The sequence below is a fragment of the Ochotona curzoniae genome, unplaced genomic scaffold, assembly GCF_017591425.1.
Source record: "Ochotona curzoniae isolate NIBS_2020 unplaced genomic scaffold, NIBS_Ocur_1.0 contig_291, whole genome shotgun sequence".
NCBI lineage: Eukaryota > Metazoa > Chordata > Mammalia > Lagomorpha > Ochotonidae > Ochotona > Ochotona curzoniae.
The window spans coordinates 631,660-648,011 of record NW_024465649.1 but is presented as its reverse complement, the minus strand read 5'-3'; the positions used below and the strand labels follow the sequence as shown (position 1 = coordinate 648,011).

Here is a 16,352-nt window from a genome sequence, read left to right as displayed (position 1 = left end):
CCAGCCGTACAGCTTAAGTCACTGAAGTGATTTCACCAGGCTAGAGTGACTGGGAAATTTTCCACAAGGTACTTTTCCCAACAGGATGTGAAATAGAGAAATTTTTCTGATAGTTACAGTTGCAAAACTATCTGCTTAGGCTTCAGGCCTTTTCCAAAAGGCCTGGAACTGAGGTGTTATTATAGGGCTCTATCTCACCAGTTGCCAATAGCAGGAGGACAGGATAGCTTCAGGGATCAGCTTTCCTATTAAATGGTGAACCTTTTGAGCTAGGTTCTGTGCTTTGGGTTGTTAGTGCCTCTGTCTGCATTGGCAGTCGTTAAATATTTGTGGCTACAGAAATAGATGGAGCAGGCAGACACTATCTAACCTCTCTGGGTTGATGGGCCAGCATGTGAAACGCCAAGTCCTAGTGTTCACTCTCTGATGACCTATGCAGGTGCCGATCATCCAGATGAACAGGCAGGCCAGCTCTGCAGAAGTTCTGTCCTTTACCTAATCATCTTCCTCAGCTTACTCCGACATCCTGGAAGACAAGATTGCCTGTTGACTAAAGGCTAGTGGCACCCATGGTTCTTAGAGAAGAAAAACAGTGTATTGCTCAAAAAACAAAATCTACCATGCAGAGAGGAAAACCACACGGGTGTCGAGAACATAGGAACTGAAAATCCAGGCCTTAGGCTGCCAAAACTAAGACAACCTGGATACAGCGGATGAAAGATCCATTCTCTCTCTCTTTATCTCCATAAATCTGACTTTCCAATAAAAATAAATGAATCTAAAAAAAGAAAAGAAAGAAATATCTCCTGTCCTCTTGTTCACCCTCCAAATGACTGTAACAGCCAGAGCTGAGCCAATCCAAAGCCAGGAGCCAGGAGTTCCTAAGTCTCCTACATTGGTACAGGGACCCAAGACTTTGGGCCGTCCTCTGCTGCTTTCCCAGGCCACAGGGAGGGAGAATGATGGAAAGTGGAACAGCTAAGACACAAGCACCCACCCATATAGTATGCTGGTGCTTGGCGGTGGAGGATTAACCAGTTGAGCCATTGCATTGACCTCAAAAATTATTTTTCACATTTAATTTCCTCCTCAAGAATTCTGAAATATACCTGATAAATACCAGGAACACTGTAGGTATAGGAGATAAAAAGGTTTTCTGCAGGTAAGTCATTACAAAAGCAAAAATGATGATATATTCCAAGAGACTTTGTCACCAAAAAAATACTGATTTTTCTGATACGCTGTGGAGTGTCTCCATAAATTACAGTGTCTAGGACCCATTAAATCACTCAGGCAAATTAGGACTATTTGAAAATAGCAATATATTTTTCCCTTTAAAGGAAAATGAAGTAGAGCTGTCATGATGGCATAGCAGTCCAGTCCTCCACTTGTAGTACCAGCATCCCATTTGGGCGTTGATTCATGTCACAGCTGCTCCACTTATGATCCACTCTCTGTTTATGGCCTGGAAAAGCAGCACAGGACGGCTCAGGTCCTTAAACTTGGAATAAAATCCTGGCTCCTGGCTTTGGATCGGCTCAGCTCTAGCCTTTGTGGTCATTTGGGAAGTGAAACAACAGATGGAGGCTCTCTCTCCCTGTTTCTCCTTCTCTCTGTAACTCTGCCTTTCAAACAAAAAATGAAATTTTTTTTAAAGATTTATTTTATTTTTATCACAAAGTCAGATACACAGAGATGAGATAATACAGAGAGAAAGATCTTCTGTCCAGTGATTCACTCCCCAGGTGACTGCAGTGGCCACAGCTGCGCTGATCCAAAGCCAGGAGCCTAGAACCTCCTCCAGGTCTCCCACGCGGGTACAGGAACCAAAAACTTTGGGCTGTCTTCGACTGCTTTCCCAGGCCACAAGCAGAGAGCTGGATGGGAGGCAGGTCTGCTGGAACTAGATCTGGCACTCATATGGGATCCCGGCACATTCAAGGTGAGGACTTTAACTGCTACACTACCAAGCCCATTACAAATAAAATAAATCTTTAAAAATGTAAATGAAGCATTGAAAATGAAAAATCAACACAAGTTCATAGTCCACCATTTCCTTTAATGCCTTTCTTTTTTTTTTCTGTAGAAATTCCCTATAAAGTCTCCCAGAATTCACATCCAATACACAGCCTACAGCCCCAAGTGAGGTATGTCCTGTGGATGACGGCTCTAACTGCAGCTGGTGAAAGTGCCCCAGGAAACGAGAGGGAATTCTGTCTGCCGGGTAAGAGACAGCTTTTAGGGAGTCCACTCCGGGTTCTTCTGGAGGCGTACACTCCCACAGTGGCTGCCATAGAGAGGATCGGATTTCCCTTACTTCACTGATTACTTTCTTGCTGCCACATCTCTTCCCTTGCTGTTTCCTCTAACGGGACCATTCTTCCTCTCCACTAGCTGCTTATAGATAGTGTCTGCTTTTTTTTTTTCTCCAAATCTCTGCAGAAATGTTTGCTCTTCCAGAAAGTCTCCCAAACACATCTCCATATCCCTTTGATAATTCACTGATATTGACATCTAATTAAAACTCTGCATCCAGTGAGTTGAAATTAATTCAACTTCTCTGTAGCCACCAGGCCTAGAGTGATACCCAGAGGATAACATAATTGTCTGCCAGCATCTGAGGGAACAGGTGTAGAATCTGCCACCTAGACTTGAAATCTAGAATGCTTGCATCCTATATGTAAAATAGAACAGTATTTGCATATCACCTGTACATATTCTCCCATAGACTTTAAATTGTCTCTGAATTATCTCTAATACCTAATACAGCATAAATGTTGTAATAATAGTTAATACATTGTTTAGAAAACAATGACAAAAATCTGTATTGGTTTGATACAGATGCAAATTTCTTAAAAGTATTTTCCGTTCATGGTTGGTTGATTCACAGATACAGAACCAATGGAAAAGGCAGGCTGATCATGCTTGCACACTAAATAGCTGTTCAAGAAATAATAAGAATCACGCTAAATAACAAAGGCAGTGATTGCATACTCTGTGAATTTGCTGGAACTGCTGTAATAAAGTTTCACAAATAATGATTTAACCAACAAGAATGTACTGTCTACCCTCTAGAAGTCCAAGGTCAGGGGATCACCAGGGTTAACTCCTTCTAAGACCACAAGACAGAGTCTGTTCCATGGCTGTCTCCTTGGCTGGTAGATTTCTGCCTGCATCTAGGAATTCTCTGTGTCCTGTTCTCCTCTTTATAAGGACACCAGTAACAATTGGGATGAGGGTCCATCCTACTCCAGCATCATCTCATCTCATGATTCTGTCTTCAAATAACATCACATTCTCAGATCTGGGGTTAGGACTTCAGCATAGGAATTTTGGGGACACACAATTCATCCCATCTCATATAGTGGTGCTAATGTGTTCATTATGTGATTGTGCTGGACCATACTACCAGACACCCAATTAGCAATGAATAAGAATGAGGGATTGTTATGCACTTTTACAAGTAAAAGAATTCAAATACAGAAATATTACTCGAGTGTAGAGATGGTGAGTGGGAGAACTGCAAATCAAAGGCAGACTTGATCTACTTGAATGATCTTACGTTTGAGTACATGAATAAGTGAGTGATCCAGCTAACAGGAATTTTCCTTCCCCGGCCAAGTTATTCTCTTCTCCCAGCAATGCTCTTTTGCATCTGTTTTCAGCTGAATCACTCTGTCCTTGCCTGGTGACACGTGCCTTGATCATTCTGGACCTTGTTGTTTGTCACTAGAAGCTATCCACTGGGAAAACTGACAAGTCCTCTTCTCTCCCCAGCAATCCCATGAAAGTTAACATATGAGCGATTGATGTGGATCGAAGAGTCAGTGTCTTTCAACTGGTGGGCTCCAGCCATGCCCCATCTTCCCAGGAGGAAAGACAGATGTTACAGAAATGTCAGAATCTGCCTAGCACATGGTGGAAGAAAGGCTGCCTGTTTTGACTAAGACCTCTTGAGTGCCTAGCAGAACTCTGCCTCTATTCCTCCTGGTCTTTCCCTCCCTCCTGGACCATCCTCTGCTGAGTCAGAAGAATCATTGTATAAGACCCTTGACGCTGACACTGCACCTTGTGCTGCTACTTAGCAGCAGCTTCCCAAGGACCTTCAAACTAGATGTCAAACTGCTTAGTTACAGGGTTGGCATGGTGGTATAACAGACTAATCCTCTGCCTACCAGTGCCAGAATCCCATGTGGGTACCAGTTTGTGTCCCGACTGCTCCACTTTCCATCCAGCTTCCTGCTTGTGGCCCTGAAAAACAGCAGAGGATGGACAAATTCCCCCTGTACCAATATGGGTGTCCCAGAAGAAGCTCTTGACTCTCAGCTTTGGACCAGCTCAGTTCTGATTTTTGCAGTCATTTGGGGAGTAAACCAGTAGATGAAAAACCTCTCTTTTTGTCTCGTCCTCTCTCTCTGTAACTCTCACTTTTCAAGTAAAATAAATAATTCTTAAAGAAAAAAAAAATGCTCAGGCAATGAGGACCTGCATGGTCCCATGTATCTAACTGCTTTTATCCTTTGCCCCAAGCTTATCATTAATAAGCTAGAGCAACACCAGAGTACCTGCAGTTTTCTGGAAGAGCTAAGCTGTTCCTCTCTTCTATGCTTTTGCATCATTCTCTTTCTCTGGTCTGCTCTTCCTTAATTTATACATTTAGCGGACTCCTTCCAATGTCGAACTTCTTTTCCTAGGTATTTTCTTTTTTTTTTTTTTTAAGAATTATTTATTTTTATTGGAAAGGTATATTTAGAGAGAGGAGAGACAGGGAGAAAGATCTTCTATCTGCCGGTTCACTTCCCAAATGGCTGCAATAGTCAAGCCAATAGTGGTCTTGGCTGGGCTAAGCCTCAGCACCATCAGTTTGCATGAGAAATGTGAGAAATATGACTGAGGCAGAACTGACCAAACCCAGTCCAGACCACCACTGGCCCAGTCCTCACACATACTAGTGGGTCCAGCAGCCTAGGTCAGAGCAACCCCGGCAGTCCCTACCAGGTCCACCCCCAACCCTAGTTTTTGCATGTTCAGGCACAAGCTGCCCCCTAACCCAGTCCATCCCATATATCTGACTCACACATACCAATGGGTGCTGTAGTTTAGCTCAGTGTACCCCACCCATAGACCCACCCCACAAATATGCTAATAGGTACTGCCACTTTGTCCAGTCTGGCCCCCAGCCCTGGCTTTCATGCTTACCAGTGAGAGTTGTAGCCCAGCAGGAGAGTATTCACAGTTTCCCTATCAGGCCCACTTCCAGCCCTAGGTCTTGCGCTGAAATTTGTGTGTGTCGGCAGGTGCTGAGGCTCAGCCTGACAAGGCCAGACCCCAGTCCTGGCACTCATTGGCAGGTACTGCAACCTAGTCCTGTATCCATCTGGCTCTCCGGTGTATGTTACAATTTGACACTGTCTGGCCCATGTGAACTAGTGGGTGTCTTGGCCTTTCTTGACCTGACCCACACCCATTCTGGCTCTTGCAAGTACCAGCAGGTGTTACAGCCTTACCTACCCAGGTCCCCATCCCACCCCCACCGCCAAACCCAGCCCACATGCATGCTTTTGGATGCTGCAGTCTTGACCAGCCAGATCCACTCCCAACCCACATGCATGCTGACAGGTGTTATAGCCTTGCCCAGCTAGATTTATCCACAGCCCTGACTCACACTCACCAGTGGGAGCTATAGCCTAGCAGGAGAGTCCCCAAAGTTTCCCTACCAGTCCAGTCCCCAGCTCTGGATCTCACATGTGCTGATGGTGCTTCAACCCAGTCTGGCATGGCCCACCTGCTGTCTCAGCTCTTGCTGACAGGTGTTGCAGCATAGACCAAGCAGGTATGGCTCACATCTTGTTCTGGCTCTCACATGTGCCATCAGATGCTATGTCCTTGCCAAGCTCAGCCTGCCACCAGACCTGGCTCACACACATGCCGATGAGTGCTGCCACCTGGCCTGGCCTGGTTTTTCCATAGCCCTGGCTATTATACTCACCAGCGGGAGCTATATCCTCGCAGGTGAATTCTACAAGTTTCCCTACCAGGCCCTCTGCCATCCCTAGATCATACATATGCTGGTAGGTGCAGCAGCCCTGCTTGGCATGGTCTGCCCTCATTCCTAGCCTTTGATATACCGGCAGGTGCTACAGCATGGCCAAGCCTGATCCCTCCCAGCCCCGGTTCCTATGAGTGTCAGGTAAGTTCCTGGCCAGCCTAGCCTCTTCCAGGCCCAGTTCCCATAGGTGTCAAGCAATTTCTGGATCCACCATGGCTCAACCTATCACCACCCCCAGCTCTACACACAAATTAGTGGGTGCTGTAATTCCATAAAGGCAAACTCACAAGTCCCCTACAGAATCTGACCCTAGACTGAGTTCTCTTGTATTCTTGTGGGTGTTATAGCACAGTCTAATGTGGGCCAACTCCTGCTCTAACACTTGTGAATTGGTACTCTGACCCAGCGCAGGTAGGCATGTCCGCAACCCCAGTTTTTGCATGTGCCAGCAGGCAGCGGGCAATGGAACTTAACATGGCCCAGGTCTCACACATAGGTGAGTGCCTTGGCCTAACCTGGACATGCCCTCCAATTTCCTTCATCTAAACCACTCTGCCTCAAAACCCTTGCCTACCTATAAGTGCAGCGGCCCAGTCTGTGGAATCCCTCAGAAGTATTCTTCCCTTGTCAAACATGCCCTCAGCTATTCCCACTCCAGTATGTCCCCAGACGCCCATCCCTGAGCAATGCAGTCCCCTGCCTAGAAGGCCAGAATGGCATGTCCCAGCCATCCTGGCATGGCCCACCTGCAGTCTCAGCTCTCACTGGCTGGTGTTGCAGCCTAAGCCAAGCAGGTGTGGCTCATACCTTGTTCTGGCTCTCGCATGTGCCAGCAGATGTTGTGTTCTTGCCATGTACGTGGGAAAGATAACTTAAAAAGATAGAAAAGGCAACTATGTTGGCATACTGGCATAGTTAACACAGATTTGGCATTAACCAGGTCCACAATGCCCGCCAGCTATCGACTGCTTTTCTCCCCGCAGTGTAGCACTTGCCTAGGTACAAAGCAACCTAGGTAGTTGCCTACAGCTAGGGTAAAAATGCCATCTTAACCTTCCTGATGAAAGGCCGACACTGACATTCTCATGTTATAGGTGAAGAGCCTGAGGTTCGCTGAGCACACACAGCAGCAGCAGGACTACCACTCGGGTTTCCCGGCTCACAGGCAGTCTTTTGTAACCATAGCCCCCTCTTCTCTGTCCTTGGGAGAAGGAGAACCAAAACAGGGCCGCACTTCCTTGCAGCATCATAGAACTTGTCCCCTTTGCCCCTAAATGAATGGACCAAGCTAATTGCTCTTCTTCCTGAGTAAACCATCACGAGCTGTGGGTGGAACCTGGAGGGTCACACTACAATATTTTGGAATGTTCATTGAAGATGACTCAGTCACACAATTTGCTCACTTTTCAGATAAATCCAATTGGAACATGTTTGTGGCACCAAGCATTTGCGTTGCTGTCATCATAATCGGCCTTTTCTCAGTGCGTTACTTCCGGCAAAAGTAAGTTGGTTACAAATAATAACTAGGAAGATACATTTTTTAATCAGGATGATAGCTGTTACTGATATGAGTCAGAGAAATGAACTCTCATGCATTGGTGGTGGCAGATTCAATTTATTAAATTAATAAAAACATGCCTTTTGACTTAATAGTTTCTAAGTAGAAATATATTCCAAGCATATCACAGATAAAGTATTTTGTGGAAAACATGTTCACTGAAATTGTGTTCCAAAAGGACAGTGTGAAATAGCAACCTAAATGTCCAGTGCTATGGGATTGGCTAAGTCATGATGAGTCTTAAATGGTAACATATGTGTGTGTAATAGATGACCGAAAAGGAAACGAAATTGTTCCAATATTTGCCATATTATAAAATAAATTTCAAAATAATATTTTGTTTCTTAAAAACAGTACATATACACCCATGTACATTTATACATATGTCTTAGCTAAAGAAATACACTCAGGCGAAAGGCATTGTAGCAGCTTCGTATTCACCAGTGACCTTGGCGCCTCATCCATGTTTTCTGACCCAGAGTTGCATTATTAGCTTCTGCGCCCAAGTTCAGCTTTCAGTCTTCTCTGCAGCAATAGGAAGAAAAAAGTTGTCTGTACTTTCATTATAAGCATCCTTCAAGAAGTCACAAATGACACTTTGGGTTACATCTCATGAGTCAGGACTTGGTGGGCCAGGAGAGATTTAACATTGTGGTCTTTTAGCAGAGTTGCCATTCTAGTAAAATGGAGTCCTCTTCTAAGAAAGAGGGAGAAATGAGTATTGGATGGCAATTAACACTCTTGCCTTAAGGATATATGCCAATATTAATGGTGGCTGTATTTGCAGATAGGATCGTAAGTGATTTTAATCCCTGCCAACTAGGTGGGAGGCCTGGGTGGAGTTCTGAGCTCTTGGCCTCAGCTTAGCTCAGCCCCAGCCATTTTGACCATTTAGAGAGTGAAGCAGCAAATGGAAGATTTATCTCTCTCTCTCTGTCTCCTTCTCTGTTTATAACTTTGCCTTTCAAATAAAGGAATACATCTTTTAAAATATAGCCAAGGGCCTAGCATGGTAACCTAGTAGCTTGAGGTTCTCATGTTGTGTGCTCTGGAATCCCAAATGGGTACCAGAATCCCGGTGGCCCTGTATCCCATCCAGCTCCCTGCCTGTGGCCTGCAAAAGCAGCTGAGGACAACCGAAGCCCTTGGGACTCTGTGGCCACATGGGAGATCCAGAGGAGGCTCCTAGTTCCTGGCTTCAGACTGGCACAGCTCCAGCCATTTTGACCACTTGGGGAGTGAATCAACAAATGGAATGTCTTCTTCTCTGTCCCTCCTCCTCTCTGTATATCTGACTTTCCAATGAAAATAAATAAATTATACATATATATACACATGTATCTTCAAAATACTTATCACAAATATTTATAAGAAAGATCTTAATGTCTTTTTCTTACCCCACATTGCCTCTGATTGCCACACACAGTCATGTTAACAGTTCAGGTATTTCACTGTAACACTTCTAGACTTTTTCGTGTTTGCTGTTCTATTCTGTGTGGCACTGCATAGCTCATATATTAAGGATTCAGTCAGTATTTATTGAGTGCATGTATGGCTGGGTAATGACAGATTGCTAAACATCATGTTGAACAAAGGCCAAAGCCAAGATTCCTTTCAGAAATCCCATTTCTACCTTCTCTCTTTCTCTCTCTCCCAACATGGACTTATTAAAGCTGGTATTGTGGCACAGTGGGTTGAGCCAGTAATTGTCCATCCTCTGATTCACTCCCCTGATGCCCACAATAGCTGGGACTAGGCCAGGCGAAAACCAGGAGCCAAGAACTCCATCTAATCCCACATGTATTCACTGTCCTGCATCAATGGACTTGGTGCACGGACTACTGGCTGATGGTCAATAGGTGAAGTTTATTAGTGGCATCAATTTTATAGACTGAGGGTCACATAGGATAAGACAGGAGGTATTTAGGAGCTTACATAGTTCCCATAAACCTGTCTTCAGAACCCATCAGTTGTTTCTACGCCCTTGTCTGAAAATATCTCTGTTTTGTATATTCAATTATTCCCATTCAAATTATATCCAATCAGTTGTTCTCATACAAATGATATTCAATCAATTGCCCTCCTACAAATCCTCCTTCTCTATTTTGTAAATGGGGCCTGAGGAATGTAACCAGGGAGAACATGCTCTTGGAAGGGCAAGAAATGGGGGAAGCAATTTTTTTATATTACACAAAGATGACTTCATCAGGGACCAGAGACCCTAATTGCCTATTTCCCCATCTGACTCCTCACATCCCCCCAGGAGAATGGACCCTAGCTGCTGTCAGGAATAGGGGCCAGCTCATGGGTATTTGAAACCCAAGTAGTTAGGCCATTTTTTGCTGCTTGCCAGAAACATTATAAGGTAGCTGGATTGAAACATGAGAATAGCCAAGACTTGAACTAGCACTCCCTTATGGGATGCCAACATCACAGGCTGCAGCATACCCTGTTGTATCCTAACACCTGACCATATATCCTGTCTCTTGTTCATCAACCCAAACTCGCTGAAAACTACCCCAACCTTAAAGGACACATCACCTTTGTCTTTCAGTGTTTGTATTTTACTCATTTGTATACAACCCCTACATTAAAATTGCTGCACTAACTTTCCATGGTGCTGTGAACACACGTAACCACCTGTCATTGTTTTCTGTGTAGGGTGTTTGTTCTCCTTTCGGCCCTCAGACCTCAGTGGTGTAGCAGAAAAATTCCAGACCCCGCCAATAGCACATGGGCCAAGAATTATCCCATCGTGGAGGTAAGATGCAGGAGCCTGAGTGGTCTGTTGTTAGGGTTCTAGAGATAACCCCACCCAAGTGTTCCATTGTGGTTACAGGAAACTAGGTGCTGGGTTCTGGGGGCAAGCTGGAGTCACTCCTATTGCATTGCTACTGAGTCATCAGCCTTCCTTTTCTTCCTGGACTTCAGAGCAATCCACACAGAGGGCTCTCTGAAGCTTACCACCAAAAGATCTAGTTTTTCAAACCTCTGTATGCCTTCCATTGCCCTCCTCACCTCCATGTACTTCCACAGAAATATGAGAGCAAGCATTTCGCCATTTGCTCAGCACTAGCCTGAGCGTTGACTCATCCACATTCAGGATAATTGAGGCTTTTGACTTTCCCAATCCTGTCTGAGCAAAGAACAGTTAAATAAAACCCATAGTATTTTGGTCTTGGCAGGGAGCCAGTGAGTCATTTTATTGGGCAAAGGAAAGGGTTTTAAAGGAGAGGCTGCTTTGCCGGCAGATAAGAGCTGAGAGGAAGGGTTGGGAAGGAAAAAAGCAGCTGAGACTGCCTGGTAAGAGAAGAGCAGCTCAGTGGGCAAGAGGAACCACTGCTGGCAAAGGCTCTGCAAGCAGAGGGCAACTGAACATGGAGCAAGTAGGGGAGTGGCAGGGCTGGGGTGCAGCACACCAACACTGGCTCCATTGCCTGGGCCCTTGGTGACCTCAGACTTCCTGTCTCCCTCCTCAGAGCCCTTCTACAAGACTCTTCTCTTCAGCTGTTGAATGAGTTTTGCTAGCCATGCATGCTGCCCCAGGCCAGAAGTTAGTGGTCCCAGAGAAACCTCTGCTCAGGGCAAGAGCTGCCTGCTGTCACTATAGTTTAGTGTCTTTGGAATTGAGCCTGGAGGCCAACCTTGCCTCTACCACTTACTACGTGTATGACTCCTGGGCAACTTGCCCAACTATCTGAGCGCTTATTTCATCCTCCATGAAATAGCAGTCAGCAGTCCTCCCTCATATCCTGGTGTGGCGATTCCATAAGATGGCATGGAAAGCATGTGGATCACATCCAGCAAAGATCATTTGTTTACTTCTCCAAAAGGCCTATGCCTGCAGTCCCCACTCTCCATTAAGGAATTTTGCCCCTGTTAAGTTGCAACAGCCCGAAGAGTGATAAGAATGGTATAGATATAATACGACATATAATTACATGTAATACAGTATATAACAATATAATAAATCTGATATATACTCAGTATGATAAAGTGATTACATAGGAATATTTACTCATTGTTCACACGCTAGAGCCTCACTTAGTGCAAGGTCATGACTTACAGGAACATACACAATAAGCCATGGGGCCTTATAAGGATGTACCTGCTCATGCTAGAAGGGATCCAAGGACCAGGAGTTGAAGCGGCTGAGATTTAAAGTCTCTTTCCATGCTGAGATTCCATAGTCCTAAAAGCCTGAAATAGCACACGGGAAGCAGCTCTGGGTCAGCTGCGGACACCTGGCTTCTAAGCTGGTAGGCTCAGTGTCACGGGCTCTGCCTGCCTCTGCCTGGAGGATACAGAGCCACTGGAGGAGTCGGGAAAAATCTAGAAGAAATGCTGAGAAAGATCACAAAGGTTAGGCAAAGTAAGAGAGGGAGTGAAAATCGGGCTTTATGTAAAGTGCACTTAGGGGCGGCAGGTGAAACATTCCAGGTAGATTATACAGGATATTGGGCAACAGCTGCAAAAAGGAGATCACTGTGTGTCTAAAGATCCCCAAGATCCTTGGAGGTGAAAACAGTGCAATTTCTAGCAATTGTCTGTAGTGGGATTTCATGTGTATAAGCAGCAGGCAGACTGTGGTACACTTTCAGCATGTATGCAGGACATTTAGCGATGCCTACACATGGAATCCCTCAGTGGTAGTTGTCTCTGGGGCAAGGGTTGCGAGTGCGAGGGCCTCTTACTCTCATTGTATATTATTCCCTTTGAGCTTCAAACAAAACTTTATAAAACTATGTGCACATATTTTATAATAATAATAATAATAATAATAACCAAGTATTTAAAAAATATTTCAGTGTCAGTAGCTTGGCCTGCAAGGCTATCAGGCAGCCTCAGAACCCCATGTGGCTTGATCCTGGAAGAGGGGAGACTGAGTCTAAAGATCAAAATGCTCTCTTGGCACCTGGCTGGGGTAGCAACAGAGGCCCAGTCATGTGTCCTTCACCTCCAGCAAAACGTGCTCCGACATTGCAAGCCTTTCCTCAGATATGGCTGAGAAACCACGTGCCTTCACGCTTGGCAGGAAAAGCCCACCAAACGGACCAGGTCACTGGGCTGTAATCCAACTATAGATAGCTTAAAATGGCATTACCAGGTGCCCGAGCCACGGGGGATTTGAGAGATCTTTCCAAAAGGACCTAACCAGAGAACTCATGCTGGGAAAGTCTCGAAGAACAGCCTTCATCCGTAGTTGGGAGACTTTCATGGAGACAGGGCAAACACCCGGCAGACAGTGAGCTGTCTCCACACCGTGTAATCCCAGCTGTGATAGCAGCTCTTGGGCCATTCTGCTTGCCATAGCCACATCAACATGCCAGGACCAATTCAGGCAGCGACTGGAAAAGAGCAGATGCCCCACAAGGGAAACACATATGCACACCCTCTAGCTTTTGAAAATCCTTCACGGAAGTCCAGCCCAAGTCAGTGCAGTCACTCACTCTCTTGACACTGGTCATGCCCAAGGCAGACAGACCCAGAGATGCTGGCAAAGTTTTCCCAGGCTGCAGTTCCAGTACTGGGACCAGCCCTAGGGTTTGCCCTGTTCCAAGGCTAATTTTTGTCAACCTGCTTCTCTCTTAAGGCATGGTCTCCAAGTGCTGATAGCTTGCAGGCCATGTTTTTTAAAAAGTAGCAACACAGGGCCCAGCGTGGTAGCCTAGCGACTGGGATCCTATTTTGGTACCAATTCTGATCTAAGAGGCCCCACTTTCCATCCAGTTCCCTGCTTGTGGCCTGGGAGGGCAGTCAAGGGCAGCCCAAGGCCTTGGGACCCTGTACCCATGTGAGAGACCCAGAGGAGGCTCCTGGCTCCTGGCTTCAGATCAGCCCGGCTCCAAACCTTGTAGTCACTTGGGGAGTGAATCAACGGACAGAGGATCTTCCTCTCTGTCTCTCCTCCTCTCTGTATGTCTGGCTTTCCAATAAAAAAATAAAATGAATCTTTAAAAAATAGTAATAATAAATAAAAAGTAGCAATGCAAAGCACCAATCAGTAGTCTCTCAATTGTCTAGGGAAGAGCAGAGGCTTTAATGGAAGGGGACGAGAGCAAGCAGGGGGAGCTGGCGTGAGGCAACACCAGCTGGAGCCTGGCAGTGGAAGCCGACATGCAGAGGTAGCATTGTGCAAGGCGTGTGTTTCCTGGAACAGGACGATGAGGCTGAAACAGCAGGCTCTGGGTGGAAAGCCTAACGATGGAGGAACGTGCAGGAGTGACTGGCGAGGCTAAGGGCTGGTGTCAGCACAGGAGGCCAAGGCACTGCAGTCATGCTTTAGAACGACCAGCTGTCAGCAGGTACACCTGAGAAAAGGGATGTGTCTCAAGGGCACACAGCTGGGACCTGGGGAGTGCTGGTGAGTTGGGAATGGAAATGAATGTGACTTTGAAGAGCTGGAAACTGACAGGATATGAAGAAAATGAGAAAGTTAGTTAATTAACTTTCAGAATGATAAGCTAATTTTGTCTGTTAGAAACAAAAGAAATGAGAGGAGAAAAAGGATGAAAATTTCTTACAAAAATGTTCCAGGGCTGTTTCTTTTTCTTTAGGATTTATTTATTTTTACTTGAAAGAGTTACAGATAGAAAACAAACAGATCTCCCATCTGATGGTTTACTTCCCCAAGTGGCCACAGTAGCTGGAGCTGGGCTGATCCAAAACCAGGAGCTGGGACAGGTCTCCCACAAGGGTGCCAAGATCCCAGGCACTTGAACCATTCTCTACTGCTTTCCCAGACCGTTAGCAGTAAAATGAACCAGAAAGGGAGCAGCTGGGCCCAGTACAATGACTCACTAGCTAATCCTCCCGTTGCAAAGTGCCAGGATACCATATAGGTGCTGGTTTGTGTCCCAGCTACTCCACTTCCCATCCAGCTCCTTATTTATGGTCTGGGAATGCAGTGTAGCATGCCCCAATGCCTTGGAACCCTGCACCCAGGAGAAGCTGTGGTTGCATCCCTTGAAAGGATCTTCATGACTTGATTACCTTCTGGTTCCAAAGCTTCAGCTTGCCAGTCATAAGAAATCACCAGCAGGTTCCAGAATGTTCCATCTTTCCTTACCCATGACTTCCCTATCTGGACATTACTGCACATCTCTCAGGACTGCCCTAGTATCAGCTCAGCAGAGGTGCCATCGAAGGCCCTTGGAATCCTTTGATCTGGCCCTGCCACAGCGGCTCCCAGTAGGACTGGAAATGCAGTGAACTTATAACCAGCTGATTGTTTTAGGTTGATACTTTTGTATGGCTCCTTTCCCTCAGGAGCAGACACAGCTGCTTTCCGAGAGGCTACGGAGCCCCTGGGCCTCTCCTGATGAGCCCGAGCCCCTGGTCATCAATGAAGTCATCCACGTCGTGACTGCACTCCACAGACCTCCCCTTGGACTCACAGAGAGAGTCCAAGGTCACTGTATCTTGGAGGGAGACACGGTGCTCAGCGCCTCTGACCCACTGCCCCCAAGAGCTCTTGCAGTTGAGGCAAGACCAGCAGTGGATCTGTACAAGATGCTGGGGACCAGGGCTCCTGACTCAAAGCCAGGGAGCCCTGCTGGTCCCATGACGGGCCTGCCAGTGGACTACATACCCACGCACGAGGGCTACTTACCCTCCAACACAGATGGCCACCCTCCCAGTGGAGCTCCTCTCCCAGAGCCCGGGGAAGACCTGCAGCTTCAGCACATCTCTTTTTCCGTTTTTTACAGTTCCATTCAACAGCTCCCCTTCTCTTGTGGGGAGAAGCTGACTCTGGATCAGCTGAAGATGGGCTGCGACCCCCTTGGGCTCTGAGTGCTGAGGCTGGGGGCTTGGCCAGTGGCCATGGGCCCGTCTCTGCTGCTGTTGCTTTGGGCTCTGGCTGCAGTGAGAGGGCAGGTGAGCCAGCTCGGGGTGGATCTCGGAGAGCTGGCCTTCCCCAAGATGACGTCCTCCATTGTGGATTGGAGACTCCCAGCTGCATTCCTGGGCAACTTGGCCACAGTGGCCAGCAAGTAAAGGAGGGGACAAGAGTGGCAATCCACACTCCCTGCAGTAACAGCAAACAATGCAGACGCCTGCTGATTCCACGATGTATCTACCAAGTGCCTCGTATGTCCTGCATGCTCACTGCACAGGACTGTCTAGAACTTGTGGAGATGACAGAAACATCCAGCATCTGCAGGATGTCCAATGTGACTGAGAAGCTGCATTTTGATGGAGATTAAACAGCCACGCTTGGCTACTGGTGACTGGATTGAAGAGCACAGCTCCAGGTGACAGATACACTAATGCCAACTTTGGTTGACAAAGTTTACCTCAGTGCATCGCACATCCAGATACTTGGTGCAAAGTTTGGCCACAAGAATCGTCCAACTTGTTCTGCTTTCCATCTTCTGACCAGGCACTCGACATCCCCTGCTGGCCTAGATGAGCTGGCTGACATGTCCTCCTTGTATATTTGGATATGTTGTCCACTGCACGGGCATCAGCAACTGAAGACCCAGTTCTGATACATGCACTCCAAAGTCAGATCACACATCCTGTGATTCTCCCTGTGGCTGGTGGTTCAGAGTTCCCCAAGAAACCTCACCTGGGGTCACCTCAGACGTGACTCTTGTGAACCCGTCACTGCAATCAGGTCTGATATGTCACCTGCACCAGCAAATGCACATCCAGTGGATGCAGCTACCTGGTCAGTTCCGCCCCAGCCACACACCTCGTGCTAACCTATGGGCGCTGCAGCCCAGCCCAGCCAGTCTACCA

General features: G+C 46.6%; 1 protein-coding gene across 1 annotated transcript in view; it reads left to right on the top strand.

The window, feature by feature from the left end:
• IL12RB2 (interleukin 12 receptor subunit beta 2) overlaps positions 1 to 15,991 on the top strand; it is an 84,394-nt gene extending 68,403 nt beyond the window's left edge. The window contains exons 13-16 of the mRNA XM_040978395.1: positions 2,087 to 2,224; positions 7,460 to 7,550; positions 10,269 to 10,368; positions 14,877 to 15,991. Coding sequence (XP_040834329.1) covers positions 2,087 to 2,224; positions 7,460 to 7,550; positions 10,269 to 10,368; positions 14,877 to 15,401 — 854 coding nt within the window. The 3' untranslated portion in view covers positions 15,402 to 15,991. The remainder of the gene's footprint in view (positions 1 to 2,086; positions 2,225 to 7,459; positions 7,551 to 10,268; positions 10,369 to 14,876) is intronic.
• The last annotated feature ends 361 nt before the right edge of the window (positions 15,992 to 16,352 follow it).